Source organism: Euprymna scolopes, chromosome 7 (assembly GCF_053919585.1).
Source record: "Euprymna scolopes isolate OS-2025 chromosome 7, ASM5391958v1, whole genome shotgun sequence".
NCBI classification, from domain to species: Eukaryota; Metazoa; Mollusca; class Cephalopoda; order Sepiida; family Sepiolidae; genus Euprymna; species Euprymna scolopes.
This window is the reverse complement of record NC_136488.1, coordinates 84,617,116-84,639,926: the sequence shown is the minus strand read 5'-3', so window position 1 is coordinate 84,639,926 and position 22,811 is coordinate 84,617,116. Positions and strand designations below refer to the sequence as shown.

Here is a 22,811-nt window from a genome sequence, read left to right as displayed (position 1 = left end):
TGTGCAAGACGAGGATGAGATGATATCTAACGGAGTACACAGCTATTGCGTATGAGACAATTGATTGGAGAGTTCATTTATCATAGAAGGCTGAGAGATGTGAAGGAAGAGGTGTAAATGAATCGCGGGGAGATACATTATTGATTAGGGGGATGTTAATTAACAAGACGATGAAGATGACAAACGAGGACAAACATTACAATACGAGGACCTTTATTTTCTGACAGGTGATGAGAATGATGAGAATCTGATGCCGTTTTAGATTTCTACATTTTGTCTTCCCCCCCTCCCCCACTTTACTTCCAGAAGGAGCTCAGGCTACTTCTTTCCTCTCTCAACTGCCAACTCTCAATTCGAACTCTAACTGATTTCGGACCCTAACTTAAATGTATATATTGAGCTATATTTCTTTGTTACGTCAGAACGTGGTAAATCATGTGAACGAGATTCACATAGACATAGCATATGCTTCTAACGCGTTTCTGGCAACACAAAGGACATTCCTTAATTTCCATGGTCCCATTCTATCTGCTCTGGCCTAACTTTGTTTAGTTATTTTGACTATAATGGGCAATTCACTACATTCCTGGAATCACATCTAATGACAATATATATTCATTTTACTTCGTTTCTGGAATTACCGGGACATGTCCCCTTCAATATACAATAATACGAGATGTGAATGTATGTACGATCATAAGTGTGTGAAAGGTGATAACGTGCGCACAAACATGAATGTATGAAAGGTGATAATTTACGTACAAAAATAAAAAGTGAATGAAAGGTGATAACATAGTACAAATATAAATTAGCGAAAGGTGGTAACGTACGTGCAAACATAAATGTATGCTAAAAAGGAACGCGTATGTGCAAACAAGTGTGTATGAAAGGCGAAAACGTACCTACAAACAAATGTGTGTGAAAGGTGAAAATGTACGTCCGAGAATAAACGTGTAAAAAGTGATATGTATGTGGAAGATGATAACGTAAAAGCATGTACGTATGTGTATGTTCTCCCTTCAAGAAGAGAAATCTCTTGTTTTGTGAGGAAAGTAAAAAAAAAACGCTTTTTAGGTACTACTTGTTCTATCCAGGATATTAATCACTTTTGATAATAGCTCTAAGATATTGAGCATTTCTGTAAATACGGAGACTTCCAGAGCGCCGCTAAAACCAATTTTTATTTCCCTTTCTAGAAGAGAAATTATCAAAAAAAAAAAAACAGGCAGCCTACAAAGCGCTACTATTACTATAATTAAGGATGCCTCCAGAGCACTAGTAAACTAGGTATCTTCACATTCCTTTCTTTAAAAAATCACGCAAAATATTTTTCGACTTCGCCTTAACATAAAAATTTTGCTTGAAATGACGTCATGATTTTAAATTTGAGACGGTCACATCGTGACAAGCAAATTCAGAGTTTTAGTATAATTATTTAATTATTTAATTAATTACTCAACTACGTCTGATAAGAAGCCAAATATTATCGTCTGTCTAGAGTATTTTATGATATAGTGGAATTATTAAATAACTAACCAGAATACCAAACGAACAAATCGATATTTAAAGACGTTTAAAACAAAATATATAAAGGGTATGTCGGGTATTTGAGGATTATTTTTATTATTGGATGAATATATATATATATATATATATATATTTGAAAAAATAATTAATAAAATATGTTAAAAACATATTTAATTTTCAAAAAGGAAACACAAATTAAGGGATTGTCTTTAATCCGCGGAGTTTCGAAAGAAATACATTCCTGCTCATCAGAAGGTAGGAATTAGCAAGTGAATGGATGGTCGGGTGAAGAGTAGAATATCCAATAACGGTAGAATCCAAGAAAAGTTGGTTAAAGTTCCATATCCACGAGTAAAAATCCAAAGGAATCGCATTACTGGAAGATATTTCGATGTCATCGAAAAGGCAGAATTTCGTGAAATAATTCAAAAATGGGTCCAAAGAAAAGAGTGAGTTCAAAATATTATTATTAAAAGAAAGATAAATTGTGTGTGTAGAATGAGGAAAAGGGGAGATTTTAAGATACTTCTGCCGAGGCTGACATTTTAAATACGAATATTAAAAGCTCTATTTCCTTTTTGGTTTTATTGAGCTTTTACATCTGGTTAGGATTACTTTATAAATATTGTCTGATGTGTGTGTATGTATATATATATATATATATATATATATATATATATACACGGCAAAATCATGTTGACACACTAGTTCTCACCAGATCGCCGAAGTTAAGTAACATTGAGCCAGACCAGTACCAGATGGGTGACCATTTGGGAAGTCTAGGCGTTGTATATACTGCACAGAGTCGAAGAAATTTTCAGGTTGATAACTGGGGCACATTAATTCATTGGGAGAGATGCACTCACAGTCTTCGTTATAACGAAGGAAACTCTGATGTCACCCCTGCGGTTTACCATATACTCTCTTCTGTGGCAGTCGATGTGGATGGTTCTACACAAAGCATATATGCTGGACTCTCCCGTCGATTTCGACGTATGAGCTTCCGCCCCAACAACTAAGTCGCTCGGAAATCCACGCAGATTATTTGTTTATAGTGGTGAAGGCTTTGTGTAGAACCATCCACTCTTGTGTGTGTGTGTGTTATTTTGTTGTTTTTTTATACGTCTTGAATGAATTCAATTATATATATGAAAGCGCATTTTAACCTAAATGCGAGTTGGGAATAATTTTTTCTTTGATTAATGTGGTAACCACAAATGGGGAGCAGCATATATATTTTAAAAATATAATTATCCACTTACATGTGTTTCGTCGTCTACGATTCATCAGAGTGGCTGAATCTAGCGAGATTCGAAATCGGGACATCATGGTAAGAAGCCTAAACTTTTACCACTTATATATATATATTACTAGACTACCCGTGACCCGTTGAGTCAGTATGCTATATTAGCTATGGGATTAATGTATGAGAGTAACACTTGTGACGTAAAGAAAATATTTTTGTGACATAACAAAAACATTTCTATGAAAGTATATTAAAATGAAAAAAGAATAAAGATAGATTTCTATGAGTCGTTCTATTTATGATTGTTTATTTTTGAAAAAAAAACTTACATTATGGTGGTTTGCCATTCTTATAGGTAAATGTGCACTGAACAAATACCATAATACTTAGTCAAATTCAAATTTTGATGTATCTTTTAATTTAAACGCGGAAAAAACAAGTAGGACGCTGAAAACGTACACAGTAAAGCAATACGTTTTATTGTCGTGTTGATTATTTATTTGTAGCGCAATTTAAAAAGAAAAATCAGGGTTATTTATTTATGTTGGTAGTGTAGAAGAAAATGTATGAATGTTTTTAAGGTGTATTAAAAAATGGAGAATAAATAAAAAAGGAAGGCGGTGGGTAAATCGGTGTTGTAAATTGTTCTTATGGTTGTCAACGGGTTAAAATGGATTTATTTGTAAGAAAATTTCGTTGAAATAACATCAACGTAATACGGAAATGAACGATGTAAAAAAAGCAGAAAGTATTAACAATTGTTTATTTGGATCATTTAAACGCGAAAAAAATTGGGACGCTGAAAAGTACACAGTAAGACAATACGTTTTATTGTCGCGTTGATTATTTAGTATAATATATAGCGTATGCATGAAACAGGTAGATGATTATACGTATTATTGTTATATAGGGGTTTCATTAAAAGAGTCTTAGAGAGTTTATCGTTGAGTCTTAGAGAGAGAGGGATGTTGTTAGAGAGAGATTGTTGTTTTATGATGATTCATATATATTAAAAAAATGTTCGTACTTAGAAGTGTAGAATATGAGAAGTAGAGTTCGCATTGTCGATATGAGATGTGTATGTCAAGACATTTTATAACACAGATATATAGACATATAATAACAGTTCACTTTACCTTTTGGTAGAGTCACAACACAAAGACGACGTTTATAAAAACACATGATGGGTTTATTTCTTGTCACGACCGGCCGTGGTTTTCTCATCAAGAATTCAAAGCTTCACATATTAAGTTTCAAAGTGACCGTCTCGCTTCTAGAGGTTCGAATTCCAAATTGCAGACTATCGTCTGTCGTTCTCAAACTCTCTCTCCGTCTCTCCCCCTGCTTCTGTCTGCTTAACGCTAAAGTTTTTCTATCTATATCTAGAACTTCCCATTTTTCCATGACGTCATACACATGTTAAAACATGTCTCTTCTTCCACGTGTTCTGGACATGCGCGTCCAAAACTTTTCCTTTTTTTACAAAAGGAATTTTAACCTATATTCTCAGTAACCTATATTTCCAATATGTTAAAAACATGTTTATTAAATTATCTTGTAGCTGCATTCTTTCAATTGAATTTTCATAACAAAATTGATAGTGCACATTCTTTTCTTGAAACTATTTTATCTCTATTCTAAACAAATCGTTTGTTTTACATTCCATTTTCTAATTCTCACACGTAATCTATTTCTAAACCTAAATTACGAGGTTTGAATTTCACCTATGCTATTTCATTTCCATTTTAACTAAATTTCTCTATTTTTATACTTACATGAAAAGGGGACAGCCCTTATCATGTGACATTATTTGTAATCAAGTTTTGCGTTTGCTTCCCATATCTTGAAGTTTTTTATTCAATAAATTTAAGATATTCGTTTTTTCTAAGGACGTCCGTTTTTTTCGAACGAAACCGGTCCAGCGATTTGTGTTTATTTTTTACGCTTTTATGTGTTTATACTTATGTACGCATGCGCAACCAGAAGTCGTAAACCGGATGTTGGGTTACAACACCCGTTATTAAGTCATTTGAGGTTTATAAATATATACATACACACACACTCAAAAGCCAAGTATACAGTGTATCATGGATATTTGCGGACACTTAATGACTTAATAAAACAATTTATATCTAAACACTATGTTTCTGATTTTTTAGATGATGATTAAAATTTTTATCTTTTTGGATTATTCGAACTGTTGTTCTCATATTTGAGTGGTATTTTCAGTGCTTCGGTCGATGTAATCTTCCGGCTTCTTCAAATATATCTAGTCGAACTTGGAAATCTTTCCGTCGAACTCGGGAATCTGCATATATATATATAACTTTACCTATAATCGAAACCGAAACCAAAACTTATGGAGAATTCTTGGGAAAAATTTTCATTACAAGGAAGGTCATAACATATTAGACGATAGTCCATCGGAGGAAAAAAGATGTAAGCGTGACACAAAATAATTAGGGTTGTGACAACAGAATATTCTTTTCGTTCTTTTGACTCTCGGGTATGTATTCGACACACATTTAATCTACATATAGCTACATCCGTCTATATAAGAATATATAAGATATTAACGAATATATACTCAAGAGTAAAAACAATGAAAAGAATATGCTGCTGTCACAGCCCTAAAAATAACACACGCTATCGTATTAATATATTATCTAGAATCATAAGTATATGTTTAAAACTTCCAAAATTTATGTCTGCGAAATAAAATACTAAGTATTCAAATTATAAGCATAATATTTAATTCCAAATGAGACTTCTCTGAAGATATAAGGTTTAATCCTGAGTGCGCGCGATACTAAGAATACAACTACGAATTACTCAAACTTCTACGCAGTCATAGCTGATGCAATGAAAACATGCTACTCAAAATAAAGGGTTTCATTCGTAATTGTGTGCAGATTCCTCAGTTCAGGAAGATACACCAGAAGAAGACCAGGAGTTACAGCAGCTGAAACGTTTTGAAAATTACACTCATAATGACATTAATCTTAGTTATGCATTGAAACATTGCATTGGATATTTAAAAAAAAAAAACAGGTTTGATTACTTTTTAAAGTAAATATACTTGATCGATATATGCAGGTTGTTTATTGGTTCATAAAGCAACATAATAGTTACGATATCTGACCGAATTCAAATATACTGTGAAGATTTTTTACCATATAGTCACTGCTTGCCAAGGTCTAAAAGCCGCTTAAGGATTAGTTGGTATTGTGCTGATCTGTGATAGAGGGAATTGGATAAGTTAATTTATTTGAGGGCGGCTCATCAAGAACATGTTTACGTTGAACTTGATAACAACAATGTTATAGTCAGAAGGGAAGCACTTCCGCAGTATTGTGTTCAACAGACGAGCAGTTCCAGGGAGAAAAGCGTTGCTCATGGAATTTTGTTAAGTTTTTTGGCGCAGATACAGATTAGAAAAAATTGCTAATAGTGGTTTTAGCTAGTCAGGTGTTTGCCCCGAATGCTATACTGAATGGGGGGGACCATCGAATGAATCTTAGTCGAGCACCTGCCATAAAAATAACGATATAGTAAGGATAAGCTTGCAACATCTCTCCTATGAGAAAGAGATAGCATGTCGGAGAAAAGGGCATTGCCTAACAGATTTTGAAGTCAGTTTTGGCAAGAAAAGATGCTCTGAGCAGCTCCTCCTCAGATGTGGCAACAGTACCCTCTTAAGACTATTTGGCTCTCATGCAGGTAGAGGATTGCATCGAGTGTGCGATCTCTTCTAGAGTGGTAGAATGATCTAACCATTTATCCGGCGACCTTAATAACGGATTTGATTTAAGTATTCTATTGGTGGCACCTGTTCCTACTGTGTGCCTCTCGTTGCACAAAAAAAACTATTTTCTAGATGAATAACATTTAGAATTTGATCTCCTTAAAAACTGAAGACAACATTTTTCAAGTTTTTATATATTTTTATTAACCAAAAATATCATTCTCTCACACTGGGGTTAATATGTATAATTAGATTATCTCTACTATTTTATAAAAGCAACTGTGTGTGTGTGTGTGTGAAAGAATTCCCTATAGTTTCGAAGGTACTCTGTGCCTGGCAGTGTTCTTAGATAGGTTTTGTATCGGAATGTTTTCAATAAGTATCGATAATTAATAATCGAAATAATCCGATGACAGAAGGAACAGTCGATTTTAACTAAAGTTAACACCTTACACAGCCTAACATCACAAGTGCATTTGAGAAGTTTTATTACTACACAGGCTGAAAGGCTCAACATTTAAATTGAACAATAGTTTATGACAGCGCGTCCGAAATGAATGCTTCTGTTTAAAGCACCATGATACTTGACTTTTGCAATTTAAACTTTAATTCAAGCCATTATATATTAAAAAAAAATAATTTTATAAAAACAATAGATTCCCTACAGCGCAATGTAGACTACAATATATTGTGAACTAAGTCACTGTGGGAAGGCATGGAAAACTTCCTCAGGGTGCACCGTGATGTGTCCCCAACTAAAGCAGGCGATCAATCGATTGGATTGATAAAAAACGGGAGATTTCACGTATCTCGATGACAATAAAAATATGGAAGTGTGAAACATTCGTTGATCATCGTTTAATCCCGGGTAACGTTGGGTCACCCTGCTAGTAAGATGATTGTAGTTATTCCGTGATGCAACACTATTACAAGACTATCGTCTAATAAGACACATGAACATACCTGGCAACAAAAACAGATGACTAAATACAACAACAATAATCAGTAGCATTTTTTTGTTGTTGTTGTTGTTTTCTTACACTAGATGTAGATACACGCAAATCAGTAAGATCGCGAGAACAAAAATAGCTCTAAAGATAGGATTGCTGTAAGTAGCTACAAATGCCAAAGTAGCCTCGGTTAAAAATACAAGATGCGTCGATAAATTTCAGTCTTTTATATTTCTTTATTTAACAGCTACTTCATTCTTAGCTGGAGGGAAGGAATCACGAGTTCATGTGTTAACCAACAATATTAGTACGTAAACGGTTTAGCGGATATTCAGTTTATCTAAATGTATTTCCTTGGACGGAAGTGTATTTCTCTTTTATCACATGTCCATTAGAACTAATGAAACTCAGCTGTGAATGTCCTCACACGTAATTAGAAAGTCTATTAATGTCAATTCTATGGCCGCCGACGACGACTAATCCCATAGTGTTGAACACAAAAGAACCCGGATGTGACCAGATATCGATCAACAATGCCCAGCGACCAAAACCAGTTCTAGTAAGTACTAAAAGTTTATGAGGACGTTCATGCTTGGATCTTTCACGGTGAGAAATGTAGACGCTGAAGTGAATTGACTGATACAGCAACCCTCGTTTGATGGCCATTTACAGGTGATCAATCGTTCTGTTTTATTAATTACTAACAGGGACATCCGGACGTTGGGCGTGTATTATACACGTATAAAAATATCTCGTACTAAAATGATGTTGCCATATTATTTTTCTTTGATTTATTACCTCAGCCAAGCAGGTTATTTTTTTTTTTTTTTTGGTCGAGTTTATCATTGTTTGTTTCTGTTACGCCTAGCGTCCATATAACTTGACCAATTATTACCAAACTTGTTCCAAATATCGGTCATGGTTTAACTTCAAGCAGATTTAATTTGGGGATATCTATAAGGGTTGGACAAAATAATCTATAATATCTGTCTGTTTAAATGTATGTACGTACGTATGTATATCTGCCTAAAACTTTCGACTGAGACGACGGATTTTACGAGATCGGTATAATTTTGAAGCCCGGCCCTTCGGACTACAAATATCGAAAAATTGGCCAAACACATTAATTCCTTCACCCTCAAGTGTACATTTTTCTACTTGGAGGAGTTGCTTCTTTTCGATTGTCTAGCCTTGATTTAAACCTACGTCACTTCTGGTTTTGGCGATAGGCGCAACAGCAAAGACGTCAGTTTTTTTTTTGGGGGGGGGGTCACGTTCTTTTCCTCCTTCGAGGTACGGGTTTGAGCCTGCCTTCCCACTATCACTTTTTTTTTATCAACACACCTCCAATATCCCGGGCAATGCCGGGCACCCTGGCTAATATAAAAATAATCGAAAGCAGCTGTTTTCTGGTGGTAGCCTTCCCATGAAATCACGCCTTTTGAAACTAAAGATTTTTCTTATCTATCTGTACTTAATACAAAACGTAAATTCCATGATAAATGTGTCTTTCATAGAACTGCCCGGCTCTGGAACACAATATCACGAGGCTGCTTGCCAGCTGATTATGGGACAGCGGTTGGAGCTTGACTTAAGGTACAGGACCTATTAAATTGAGGAATGATTTTTGGACCCTGTTCAATAGAGAGACTAGAGGTTGATGCATATATATGCAAATGTTGAGTTCGTAGAGATATAGAATATTGTAAGGTGTAATATGTCTATAGCGCTGTGGAGGAAGCTCACATTCTTTGCAGCAGCCTTGGCAATGTTTTCTGTGTATTTGTCCAATCCATGTAACGCCGATGATATATGGATTAATGATGTATGGATGTGATTCTCTTTAATAACAGAAACACCCAAATTTTTCAGCCAGATCAGATAAATGGATTTTGAGGTATCAATGTTTGACACAACTTCGGGAATTCTTCATAAAACATAGAAAAGTGATGCCTATATAAGATGTTAGCCTATCCTTATGTTGTAAGGCAAACATGTAGTCTCACATGTAACATGTCTTTGTTCGGCTTTAAAAATCATTCGTTTCATGTACAATATTTTTTTATCAACTGCATTTAATTTATTTTCTGTACATGGTAGAAGATAAAAGTGTCGCCCAAAAGAAAACACCACAAGAGCTTTATTTTACCACTTTTATTGAAAAAATCAATTCCGATAACTTGATTATGTAAAAAAGCTGACATTTCTTCAATGTAGCCGCCTTCAGCCTCAATCACGCCTCAATACAGATCCGGAACTGAGAGCATGCCTTTTCCACAAACGCCAGCGGGGGTTCGGCGAATACTCGGCAGAGGGCGACAATCAGGCTTGCTTTGGTGTTGTGGGAGGTTATATTGGTGATGTTCTCGACGGGTTAAACACATCTACCGAGAGAGAAGGCGGCCAGTGAACATGACAGCGTGACGTCAATGCCAAATCGACTTGTAGGTTAAGGGCACCTAAAGTTTCCTGTGTTCAACCACGTGGTCACACTAATAGGCATGAAAAATATGGCTGACATACCGAACGTGCATGTATTTTCTTCTAAAGAGAAAGAACAATTTTCCATTTAGATAATAATTATTATAATTGCACATTCGGATAACTTTAATCTAACTAAATATAGTATGTGAACTCGTTTTTGAACTTTTATTTCTATCGGAGAAAGTCGAATATTTCATTTTTTTATTTTTTACTGCAAAACAAACAATTTTTATATGAGAATATTTTTCAGTCCGTTCTTTTAATAATAAATAAAACTTTTCATTAAGTATTTCCAAATAGTTTAAAGTTAGAAGCATTTTTCACGATAGTTTGTTTTTTTTTTTTTTACGATCGATGAATTCAATATTTTAGCACCGGTTGTAATTTATTTCTTTGAAATATATTTAAAATTTCAAGTTTTTGTTTTTGATAATATTTTAACGGTAAATAATTAACATAACTGAAACGGGAAATGAAATAGGAATTTTTTTTTATTCTCTCCCGCGATATACGAACAACACAAATTAATTAAAAATTCATTAACTAATCAGTTTCAATTAGTTTTGATATGAACTAAAAATAAAGAGTACATTAAATTTTAGTAAACATATTTTCTTATTATATCTTATAAATAGATGTTGTTTGCACCCTGCTGTAATATTATTTAGAAAGTTATTTTTAAGGCGGTGAGTTTTCTAACTATTCTGCACTTTCACCTAAAAATTTAATGAAAAAAGGGGGGTTGTTTTACTATACATATAGACTCGAAAAAGTTGTCAAAAAATAAATATATAACAAATGTTATCAAAGGCAAGATAAATTACTACCTAACTGGATAAGTTTTTAGTGTTTTTATTTAATGTAAAATGTTTATTTGACTCGAAAATCGATGTTTATCGATATATTTGAAAAAGACAAACGGCGCCAAGCTCGCCGTTGAATACGTTAAGTTTGGGAAAAAATGTTCAAACTAAAAACTATACAAAATACTGTTAGAAACTCGCTCAATTTATGTTACCGTGACATAGGCTGACATATTAAGTATGTTTCTAACATTATTTTGTAATACAAACCCTTAAATTTTTATGGTACCCTTTTTTTAGGTTTGTTTTACTATACACGGATTCTAAAAACTATACAAAATAATAAACATGTTACATTTAATAAAAACACTAAAAACATACCCAGTTAAGTAGAAAAGTAACTTATATTGCCTTTAAAACATTTATTTGTTATATATTTGTTTTTGACAACTTTTTCGAATCTATGTGTACAGTAATACAAACCCAAAATTTAATTTAACTTGGAAATGCTATTTAAAATACACGTACGTAGACTGCACAAGCACCCTTATTATTATTATTATAATAATGATAAAAAAAACTAGTGTAAATGACAGCAACTGGCGCTGCACCAACAAGTTGTGGAGGGTCAGGGAGGATGGAAAGACCGATGGTAGGAGTGTACTAACCAAAACTCCACTGGAAGTTTGCAGTTCAAATCTGGTACCTTGAGGAGGCATTTTGTCACCCAAAACCCCAGGAAACACCAATGGCCGATGCCAACGAGAAATCGATAACGGCTGTTGCGATAACCTGCAATCATCTCCACAAGTACTTAAGAGGTGGAGTACACTGAAAATCTGGGGAGACTTGTTGTCACTCCGTCTCCAGGGAACACCACAGGTTACTGCCATTGAGCGATCACTGATGATGGCCTGTGAGACAACTAATGAGTGAAATAATAATGTCTTTTCCCAAACTCAACACCACCCTGATTTAATATCGTAGATGTTTACTATATTTTCTTAGTTTTTAACCAATGTTCACATTATGGTATGATTGTCTTTTAGTAATTATGTGAACTTTATTTCCGTATTCATGTATTCTGCTCTGATATGAAGATAAAGTCTATAGCCGAGTATAGGATTCCTAACCATGTAACTGATGAAAATACGCTACACATTTTGATTGGGGGGGGATGGTCATAGAAGAACAAAAGACCAAAACTTTAAATATAATTTCTGTATTTAAATTAATTGTTATTTAAATATTTCAACATATAATCTTGTGGGGAAAATCCAGCTTCCCAATAAGGGGCACTCTGGATAAGAACAAAAATAATCTCCGTCATGGAAGATTTCTCCTCCACCGATCGAGGACAGAAAAGGTAAAATGTAGTATCAAAACAGATACTACACTGTGATCTTGTTCCGAATGCCAAAAAATGTTTGTGTTTAATATTTCTTTAATTGTTGTTCCCTAAATTCATAATTCAGTTTTATCATTATTAGATTGTATATTGCTTTAAAATTACGTAATTTTAAAGCAATATTTATATTTTATATTGAATAAAGTTCAGTTTCATTGTTAGTTGAATTGGGTTCCTTTTATTTTCTTTTTTAACATGTTTTAAATCTTTTTAAAAATGACCTCATATAGTATCCTAAAGTGATAGTTTGACAAATCTAACCCACATTGCTTGCAGACATTTTTCAGTTAACATGTCTTCTATATCTCGGTGGTCGTGGTTCAGGTCGGAGGAGCAGGGGTTCAGTGAGAGAAGGGTACAAAGTCGTAGCACTCCTTCTGAAACCAAGCAACTTGTGAGCCAGCACAGAGTCCTGCTGCCATACCCAGCGTCTGCGTGCGATCACGCTGGTGGAACATTGTGTCATTTTCACACATGATAAAAGGCTCTGATCGCTTATGGGATTTGTACACAACTGGCCAACTAGTAGATGGTTTGCAACAAAAAAAGAAAACCAGCTTTCATCAAACGGAAATGGAATCATGTCGTCATTTCTAAGGCGATAATTTTATCGTCCCATCCTGTATATGTCCTGTTCTCATCTTAAGTGTTATTCTCGTAACGTTTCGGCCGAGGTATCCTCCGAACTCTGGAATCTTTCTGCAAGGACGCGTGTTGTAACAAAAAAAGTCCTAACTAAATATTACTTCTAAATGACACTTGTATGGATGTTGAAGGTTCAATCCTCGGTTAGGGCATTACTAAGAATACATTTGCGACCTACTTAAGAATTCTACCCGGTCATGGCTGACGAATTAAGATCAGCTATTTTCGTGGATTAAATAAACGACTCCTTGTATATGAAATGAAATGAGGGTTTCTGGATTTTTATTTATTAATTTATTGATTTTTATGTCATTATTGATATTTTCTGTAATTGTCTCTAAATTCAAGTATTTTTTTTAATATAAGTTTACTTATTAAAGAAGATGCTTTGCATGTTTAATTATGTTGGAGTTTGAAATGAGTGCTGAGTCAAGAAGTCTTCGCCGAGATGTATTAATGAATTTGATGAGTTTAGCTTGTTTAAGGTTAAAAGAATGATCGTGTTATAAAGAACAAGAGAATAATGTATTCAAGGAAATTTTATTTTTTTATACTAATGGAGGGGGTTTTGCCCGAGCATAAAATACGCTTAAATATATTTTAATTTGTTCAGATTTCGTACATATTATTATAGTCGTGATTTCAAAAGTAAAAAAGTACTTTGGTGCCATCAGCTAGAATCGAAACCGAAACTGTAGTCTTCAAAGTTGGTAACGTTACCACTGTACCTACGTGACATGCATATAAAGCGATTAAAAATTTAAAATAAACTAGGATGAATGTACAAAATTTTTAATGATTTAAAAAAAATTTGGCTCATTTTTTCATCCCTTAAAAAGAATTTGAACCGGCTAAAAGCCCATAAAAGAACGTCGCGTAAAAAAATCCAATCATTTGCGACCCTTAGCTCTGCGACTTTTAGTTTCGGAGGAAGTAGAGTTTGAAAATATGGAGACACAGACCGACAAACAGACCAACAGACAGACATATAGCCGTTTATATATTAGATTTCTATTATATGCACTTTTAATTAGTCCTTGTTAAGTTTCATTGCCATATATTTGATGACAATTATGACATTGGCCAATATATGTACCTGCATTAGATATGAGTTTGTTTTGGAAATGTTTTGTTGCTTTAATGTTTGTTTTATAGTTAGCGATATAGTTTGCATTGTTGGAATTCCTAATTTGTTTAGAGTGTTACAAATTATTATATTTTTGGTATAGGTAAGTGTTGTGACAGAATTACTTACAAATGGACTGACCTATGTACACATGTACCTGAAGACAAGGCATTAATAAGGGGTCTAGATCCGAGGAGCAAACAGAACTTGTTCGCGAGACAAACAAACTCACAGTTTTGTTCTTGTTAATACATTTTCTACTCTATTCTCGTGTTCTGTTAAAATGGCTAAAATGGACACTTTTGTGCATATTTAAAAAAAAATTATGCCTTGCATTTTTATAAAACTTTCTGAAAACTTGTAACTAACTGATTTCTATATAATTTTGTTTCTCTATACTTTGCGATAACTCCCGGGTGTGCCCCAGAGGCTCTTTTAGGGCTAATAAAAACACTCCATTTTTAGGACTATTTTACTATATTTGTCCAAAATTTTCTGTGTATGTCTGTTTAGCAGTTTTGCATGGTGCCGAACTCAAACTTAAATATGTTAAGGCCTTAGGGACTTTTGAGGCTAAATAAGGGGGGGGTGATGGAATTAGTCATTTTTTTTTTTTTGCTTGGTACAGAACTCAAATTTACCTATGTTAAAGCCTAAAACTGCACCGTTTGTTCATTTTCACCAGGATTTGACGTCCCCTGGGGGGGAGCAATTGCTGAACTTAGTCATTTTTTATGCCGTGTTAACTATGCACACACGGGGGACCATGCATGCTTCACTTGTTCTACCCTATTCTCGTTTGTTGTTTTCCTTGTAACTCTTAAACTATTGTCATAACAGTAGCTAAAAGATGTCTGTTTATAAGAGAAATGTATAGTGTATATGATTTTTACGTATTGTTTATGGAAAATATTTCTTGTTCCACAATGACATAGCTCCCATTTTGGGGAAACTGGGGGGGGGGCTTATACATAAATAAACCTTATGCCTAACTTGTTCTGTTCTTGTGCGAAGGTGAAAGCGTGTCATGCAGGTGCTTTGTGATTTTGAAAATGTTGGAATATATCAACCAGGTTTTACTGACAAGTGTTTATGTCAAAATCATCCGAGAAAGGTCCACATTGCATATTCTCGTGTTCTGTTTTTCCTTGTAACCTTTTAACTCTGCTCATAATAGTAAGTAAAAGATGTCTGTTTATAAGAGAAGTGCATAGTGTATATGATTTTTGCTTGTTGTTTTTGGAAAATATTTGTAGGGATTTTTTTCACCGTTTAAATATAAAATGTGTGAGGTACTGAAATGTTTTCCAAGAATTTGTGATGTATTTGAATTCTTTATTTAGATATTCTAGACTACAAACTCTGAATGCACGTAGGAAGAAACCGATCACCATGTCTGTTTTTTTTGTTGTTATTTTGGCGTGTGAATATATTCATGTATACTTTTTCAATGAACTTTGTATGATTATATAATTGTTGGATTGTATTATAAGTATGTCTATAAAAATGATATTGAGTGATTGTTCGGTTTCATAAGTAAACTTCATGGAGGGTTCGACTGTGTCTACGTTGGTTTTAATATTCTTAATGTGTGTGTTTTCATAGTGAAAAATTAAAATGTCGTCCATATATCTAAAGTATTCTGTAGTTGGAGGTAATCGTAACTTGCAAATGCCAGATTCTAGGAATTCTAAGAATAGTCAGGCTAGTACTCTACTAAGATGGTTACCCATGGGGAGACTGAAATTTATATATGTGCCTTTTTTTCTGGTTTCTTACGAAAATTCTGTTCTAAAGATGATTCTATGCTTTAAAAATATTTTGGTTCATTGTATAACTTAAAATAAATAATGTTTTGAAACAGTTGTAAACCACTATAATACTTTTGTATATACTCTTTATTTAGAAAATGACATAAAAAGGGGTTTAAATCATCCAGAATACATAAATATATAGATATTTTTCTTTTCTTTCTCTTATTTTGTTTTTTCTATTTATTTTATTTATTTTTTTTTTAAAGAGTGGACTTGCGGCAATAACAAATTCTTCCCCGAATACGTGCTTCCAAGAAAAGAAAAAGTATTTGCTTAACAAACAAACCAATTTTTCTGTAAAGTTCTTTTCAGATGGCGTCCAATTCGTTTTTATTTTCCGATGAAATTGCGTTCAGCAGACGATAAATTGTGTGATAAGCAAATCGTTGGATTAGCACAGAATACAACTGTTGTTCTCAACCTTTTGTTTCTGTTGCACTCTATTCATACAACGTTACAATTATCGTTATTGAATGTTTTTAAAGTAATTCATAGAACTTAAAACCCAGATTGCATTTGTTACCTGCGATCGGTATTGATTAGTGCACACAATTGCATCGAATGGTGGAGGGGAGGTAGATCAGTTCGCACACATGCAATCAGAAATTAAGATATGAGTTGTCAACGAAAAAATATTATTTGGATCAAAGATACAAGACGATAAAATAGATGTCTTCAGATACAAGAGTCGTTCTCAAAGTAAGGCCTCCTATTTTTTAACTCAAACACTAAAATGTTGAAGAGCTACGAAGACGACAGTTGGGCCATTAAAACGAGCGACCTTTCGTACTCCAGAATTTATTTTTCTACATAGTCACCACCATTATCAATGCACTTTAGCCAGCCTCTTTTGATGCCTCGGTCGTAAAAGTCCGAAGCTCGTTTTTTTTTTTTTTTTTCACTCAGATTACTGTCGCCATTTTGAAATTGACGAATCCATCTCCTAATTCTGCTGACTCCAACTGTATCGGCTTCATAAACGTTCAACAGGTGCCGGTAGAATGTTGACTAGTTTTATTTTTTCTGAACTGATGAAATTCAATAATGCATCTTTGCTCTTGACGCATGTCAATAACAAGGGGTTGCTTTTTTAAACTCTCACGTTGTAAAATATGTGCAACAGAAAATGAAATGCAGTTCGGACGGAATAAAAAATGGGGTGCATTACTTTTGGAAAATCCTTTGTATGTATAGTAAGAAAAGGACAAAATAAATCCGACAATATGAGATAAAATTAAAATGCAGCAGAAGCTTAACAAAATGCAGAAGCTTAACGTTTCGCCAAACTGTTTCGTGGGTTTTATGAAGAATAAAAACAGTTCACAATGGCACAAAATAAGGTTCATCGTAAAAGGATTGGAACGTCCATGTCTATGTTCAATTATCATAAGAATACGAGACTGATTAATGATGCAATCATCTAAAAGTAAATAATTTATCAATATTTAATTGCACATTGTATTCGTAATTATATTAAAGTCATTATTTATTACTGTTTTCTCATTATCTTTAAAAGCAATTGCATTCCATTGTCTTATGTAATACAATACGGAAATACTGATCTCCCACGCGATATTTTACAAACATATATATCTACTAGTAAAAGAACTCGTCGTTGACTGAGTTATTCATGAAAGTATGATAGGTTATGAAAAGGAAGGATTGAAAAGAGATAGCTTCGAATTTGGTGGTATCAAAATCAAAGCAAAATATGATGAAAGTAAAAATAAAATAGATAAACCCCATCATTTATTATACCATACCTGTTCACACTGAAACACTTATCACAATATTCTGTGGATCTATATTAAAAAACCTTGTAAAACTTTGTAACATATTTCTATTCTATGGAGGTCAGGTGCGAACGAACACCCTATAATTTTATTATAACATTTCTTCAAACTGAAAAAGAATTATCAAAGTATACTTACGCAGATGGATATGAAAAATCTTTATTAAAGTTTGTGCCTATTTTCATTCTATGGAAGCCAGGCGCGAATGCAGACCTCACAATTTTATTATACCATCCCTATTTAAGTTAAAACATGCGTATCATAGTATTATTTATATCTATATCAAAAACACTTGTAAACGTTTTTTTTTGTTTTGTTTTTTAATTTTTAAATTTTTTATTTCCATACTTTGTGGACCAGGCGCATACGCAGACCCCACAATTCTAATGAATCATCATTATGCCACATCAAACAATCATTCCTGTGTCTCGATACATCTATCATTGTGATCAGTCTTCTATAATAGTCAACCATATAGGAGCCTATTCGTGACCAAACACACAGACATTAAGCTTTGTGTAAACAAATCGAGCTTAAGTATTACGGACGATATCAAAACATCGTTTATTCACGACTCGCACAGCAGACGCCGATTAGCGTAATGGTTAGGAGCCTGGACTGTCGTACAGGCAGTCGCGTTTCAATCCTGGCTTGAGGTAGTTGCTTGTCTAGCCGCACTGATGAGGTGTGAAACAGCGAAACAGTACTGTATGTGAATGAAGCAAATGAGTTGATTGAATGAGTAGTCATAAATTGCAGATTATTTCTAAGTTAAGGGCTACAAGTTTAATATGGAAACGTCTATATCTAATAGATTAGGAAGAGTATTTAAAGTTATGATAATATATATAGATAGATCGATAGATATAGATATAGATAGATCGATATATATAGATATAGATATAGATAGATATCTATATAGATAGATATAGATATATAATAAACATTTAAAGGGGATAAAACAATATTTGTGGGGAAGAAATTGGCTGGCATCCAGAGGCTCATATAAAGCAAACACTGAGAACTGCATAAAAATAAATATATATTTACGCAAGCGCGTACTTAAATGTAAATAGCGAAGTATAAGTAAACATACATATAAAATATAAATGCATAGGTAATGGATATATTTCATTAATTGGAAAACTTATTGAGATAAGTATTATTTAGTAATTTTATTTATTGCGAACGAATATGCTACACAAAAAGATGAGGAAAATAGTTCGCAAAAAACAAAATTAAGATTAGATGAATATAAGATGTGCGCAGGGATACACTCAAACGGAGACTATAGATGTAAACCCGGTAAAACAAAAGAAATAATAAATTACAATTAAAATTATAAAGTATAAAGTGCTAACAAAATATGTAGAAAAGATAATATTATGGGATTATGTATCTGAATGGTTAATATAAGAACTATTTAATTTCAAATTTGCCATATTTAAATTTCGTTTTATGTTTTCATAGGATATCAGTTCGTTTTTAGAGTTTATTATATTGCTACTTTGAGGGGAAATAATTATTTTTATAGCCGGGTGACCTGCCAGTAATAAAATAAGTTTCGAAATATAAACTTTATTAAAACTATTGTCGTCGAGGCAAAATCTGATATCATTCCTATATTTAAAATCTTAAGGCAGATCGATGTTATTTTCGTTTAGGGAAGGGGTACAGATGCATTAAGTCCATCGGAGCACATTCTGTGGATGCAAGGCAACAGTGATGTGATAGGACCTAAAACTTGACAGGCAAAATGGAACCTATTTGATGAGGAATTCTTTTTTTCGTCGTGTCTTAAAGGAAGAAGCAAGTTATTGGTGCACCAGCCTTCATGTGGTTACAAAACTCTATGGACTGATACGTATGTAGATTATGCTTATTATTAGGGGAAAAATTACATTAACAAAAATGAAATAGGGAAGAAACATTTTTTAGATTATGGCATTTCGAAGTTAAATGCTTCTAATCAGAAGAGGAGAAAAGGCCGGCATTATACAAAAGTGAAGGTAAAATAACATGAACTTTAAAAACATTTAGATAAAAATATTTTTTTTAAATATGGAGGGTGATGTAAAGAAGAAAAAGACATAAAAAGAAAGTTCAAAAGCTTGATGAGAAAGAACAGAAAGATAAGAAACTATATATATATATATATATAAAAATTGAGCTTAGGTATTTTGACAATGTCAAAACATTGTTAATTCACTGCCCGCATAGCAGCAGCCGTAGAGAGCAACGGTTGGAAGCTCCGACTGTCGTTTAAGGCGATCGAGTTTCGATCCTGGCTTGAGGAAGTTGCTTGTCTAGTCGCACTGATGAGCTGCGAAACAGTACTGTATGTAGATGACGCGTGTGTGTGTGTGTGTGTGTGTGTGTGTGTGTGTGTGTGTGTGTGTGTGTGTGTGTGTGGATATTGTTTGTTTTTTGGTTTTTAGCGATATTATTGATTGAATTCAATTATTTATGTAAGCGCATTTTTACCTAAATGCGAGTTGGGAATAATTTTCCCTTTGACCAGTTTGGTACCCCCAAATGGGGAGCGGCATATGTATTTTTTTTTATTTTGTCAAAATATAATTATCCACTGACATGTGTTTCATCGTCTACGACTCATCAAAGTGGCTGAATCTAACGAGATTCGAAGTTTATTTTATTTTGAAATATATATATATATATATATATATATATATATATATAATAAATAGAAGATAAATATATTATAGGAAAATAAAAAATAGAAAGAAAAAATCAAAACATATAAGCAAGACCCCCCAAAAAAAAATGGAAGCTGAAAAATGAATAAAGGAAAAAAAACAGAAACTTTGAGTAAGCTAGCTTCTTTTTTTGCCGTCATCCACTTTTGTTAAAAAAATTTCCTGAGTTTGTCCATTGTTTCTTGAAAGTACATTTTTAAATTGTTTCAGATTTCGCCAGCTCGTTGGAATGCAGCAAGCAGAATGTAAAAGTTTTCACAAAGTTTTCAGTGCCAAAGCGATACCACATTTTTAATAGTCAGAGGTCAGGGGATCTGATCGTGCTGGCAAACGACCGATGGCTATCGAAAAAGTAAGATATTTCGAACGTTTTTCAAGTATTCTAAAATTATTTTTCTGTCTTCCTACTCTCTCTCTCTCTCTCTCTCTCCCTCTCTCTCTCTCTACACGCACACACATATTTCGTCTTACATCTCTGTGTACTTTCTCCCTTTAATCTTAGTTGTCTATCTTTCGTTTCTATTTATAGAATTGATTTCGTTCTCAATTAATTCCGCCTTTTTGTTCCCCTTTTCTACAAATGTATCTTTTTCTATCTCTATACATCTATCTATCACTTTTATAATTTGATGGATCGAAAGCAAATAATGTGATAGTTTGATCATCATTTAGTGTCCTATTATTGTGATGACCTTAAATTAAAAAAAAAAAATAACCGAGGTATTACGAAGGATTTAGGGCGATTAAAGACGACAGTATGCATTTATAAAATGAAATGGCAATTTATTACACCCGAGTTATGGAAATCGAGCCTTGAAAAAATATTGTTTAGACTATGGGCAGAGTAAAACCCCCGATAGCGGAAATCTGTAGGTATGACTTGAGGAAAAGTATAAACGGGCCAGTATTGTCATCAGTGACAAACAAGCCAGTCGAGAGGAAGGTAGGTATGCGAGAGAATTTGAATCGTTTGAAAACGAGGCTGAGTAATTGACGTGACTAATAGGGCCTTATAAGACAAACCAAATGAGACAGTGATAATAAGAATTCGTGGTGGTGGTGGAGGTAAGAATTTTTAGTCCGAGTATTGTCAAGTGGTCTTTACTGACTATATAAACGAGTTACGAAGAACGAATTTATTAGTTTACAAAGTTTAGTTTGAGACGGACATACAAAAAGAGTTTAATTACAAATCTGAATTGTTTGAGAGTTGTCTACACCCGTCGCCACCACTTCTTCTGAATAGAATTCGCTTTTCTGGAAACTCACAAATATTGTTTCGTGTCAATCGTTGAGAATTCACAATTTGAAGAAATCCTCAAGTTACACCCAGAGGCAAAAACACTACCCCTCTAGCTACGAAAAGACTGATTTCACCATTTTGTTGTTTTTGATTAGTTGTTCTTCGAGTGTTTCCACCAGTCGATGAGCTTTCAAGGCAACGTCGATACATGCTTCTTGGCTGGATCAAAACATAAGTTTGCAGAAGATATTGTTCAGTGGACAAATACGTTTCGGTTCATTTTTGTGGGGTTCCATCGACTTGGCGTCCCCGAGAATGGCCTAAAAGTGCGGAAACTGACGCCGAAGTTACCAGCCCGGAACAACGGAAATGCTTCTGAACGTGAACATGACCTTACCTGGTTGCTGTCCGAGAGGAGAGGGTAACACCTGTAGCAGATGAAGCTCACGTTGGAAGAGTTTGTGATTCCAAACACGATTCTTTGGTTAACAGCAACGCATTTACTATTTTCGACATTTGATTCGACATAGAACGTTTTCTCCTTTCTATTTGTTTCACTTTTAAGCGGGGCTAGATTTTCTATTTTCACAGATCCTCGCATGCTGGCACATCCGGATACGACAATCGTCACAGTAGTATGCAAGTAAGTAATATTCTTATCATCTTTCGTTATTAGTCAGAAGAAAGATTTGGTTATAACAGCAACCACCTTGTAAATCAATTGCATAGAACACGTCGCCTGGCTGTCTAGTCGTAAGAGTGGATTTTGTTTAAACAGTGTTTTGTAGATAATCTAAATATGCAGACTATCACTCATTAGGTATTTTTAGTCAGCTGAAGATAAATAAATAATAGCATAGTGTTTATCTTAAGCCCCGTGAACTAAATAAAGCATTTGTGTCGTAATATTACTAAAACAGGCATGAAATATATAATAATATACTGTCGAAAATAATTTCCAACTCGGATGCATATACGCTGTGTGTATAATAATAATTTTTAATAAATAACACTTGCTATGCTTTTAAATTATCTGAAATAACAGCAAGTGGAGACTTGATTCAAATATTTCTCATTTGTTATATCTCCCCTCTTTTGGAAATAGGGTACGATTATGAATATCACTAGTATCAAAGAATCATTATACACTGTGAAATTTACGTTATGTATGAAAACCAAAGAGAGAAGATATAACATATTAGAAATATTTGGAATCAAGTCTCCCCTTTCTGTTATTTCAGATCATTTGAAACCATAGCAGAAAGTTTTAGTCTCCCCCCCTCCATCAAAGCCAGAGGTTTTGTGGGAAA

General features: G+C 33.9%; 1 protein-coding gene across 4 annotated transcripts in view; it reads left to right on the top strand.

Moving 5' to 3' along the window:
• LOC145279819 (uncharacterized) overlaps positions 1–22,811 on the top strand; it is an 843,773-nt gene that overhangs the window by 432,780 nt on the left and 388,182 nt on the right. For all 4 annotated transcript variants that reach the window (XM_080131190.1, XM_080131191.1, XM_080131189.1 and 1 more), the window contains exons 12-13: positions 20,469–20,610; positions 22,093–22,144. In XM_080131190.1, the coding sequence (XP_079987316.1) occupies positions 20,469–20,610; positions 22,093–22,144 (194 nt within the window). The remainder of the gene's footprint in view (positions 1–20,468; positions 20,611–22,092; positions 22,145–22,811) is intronic.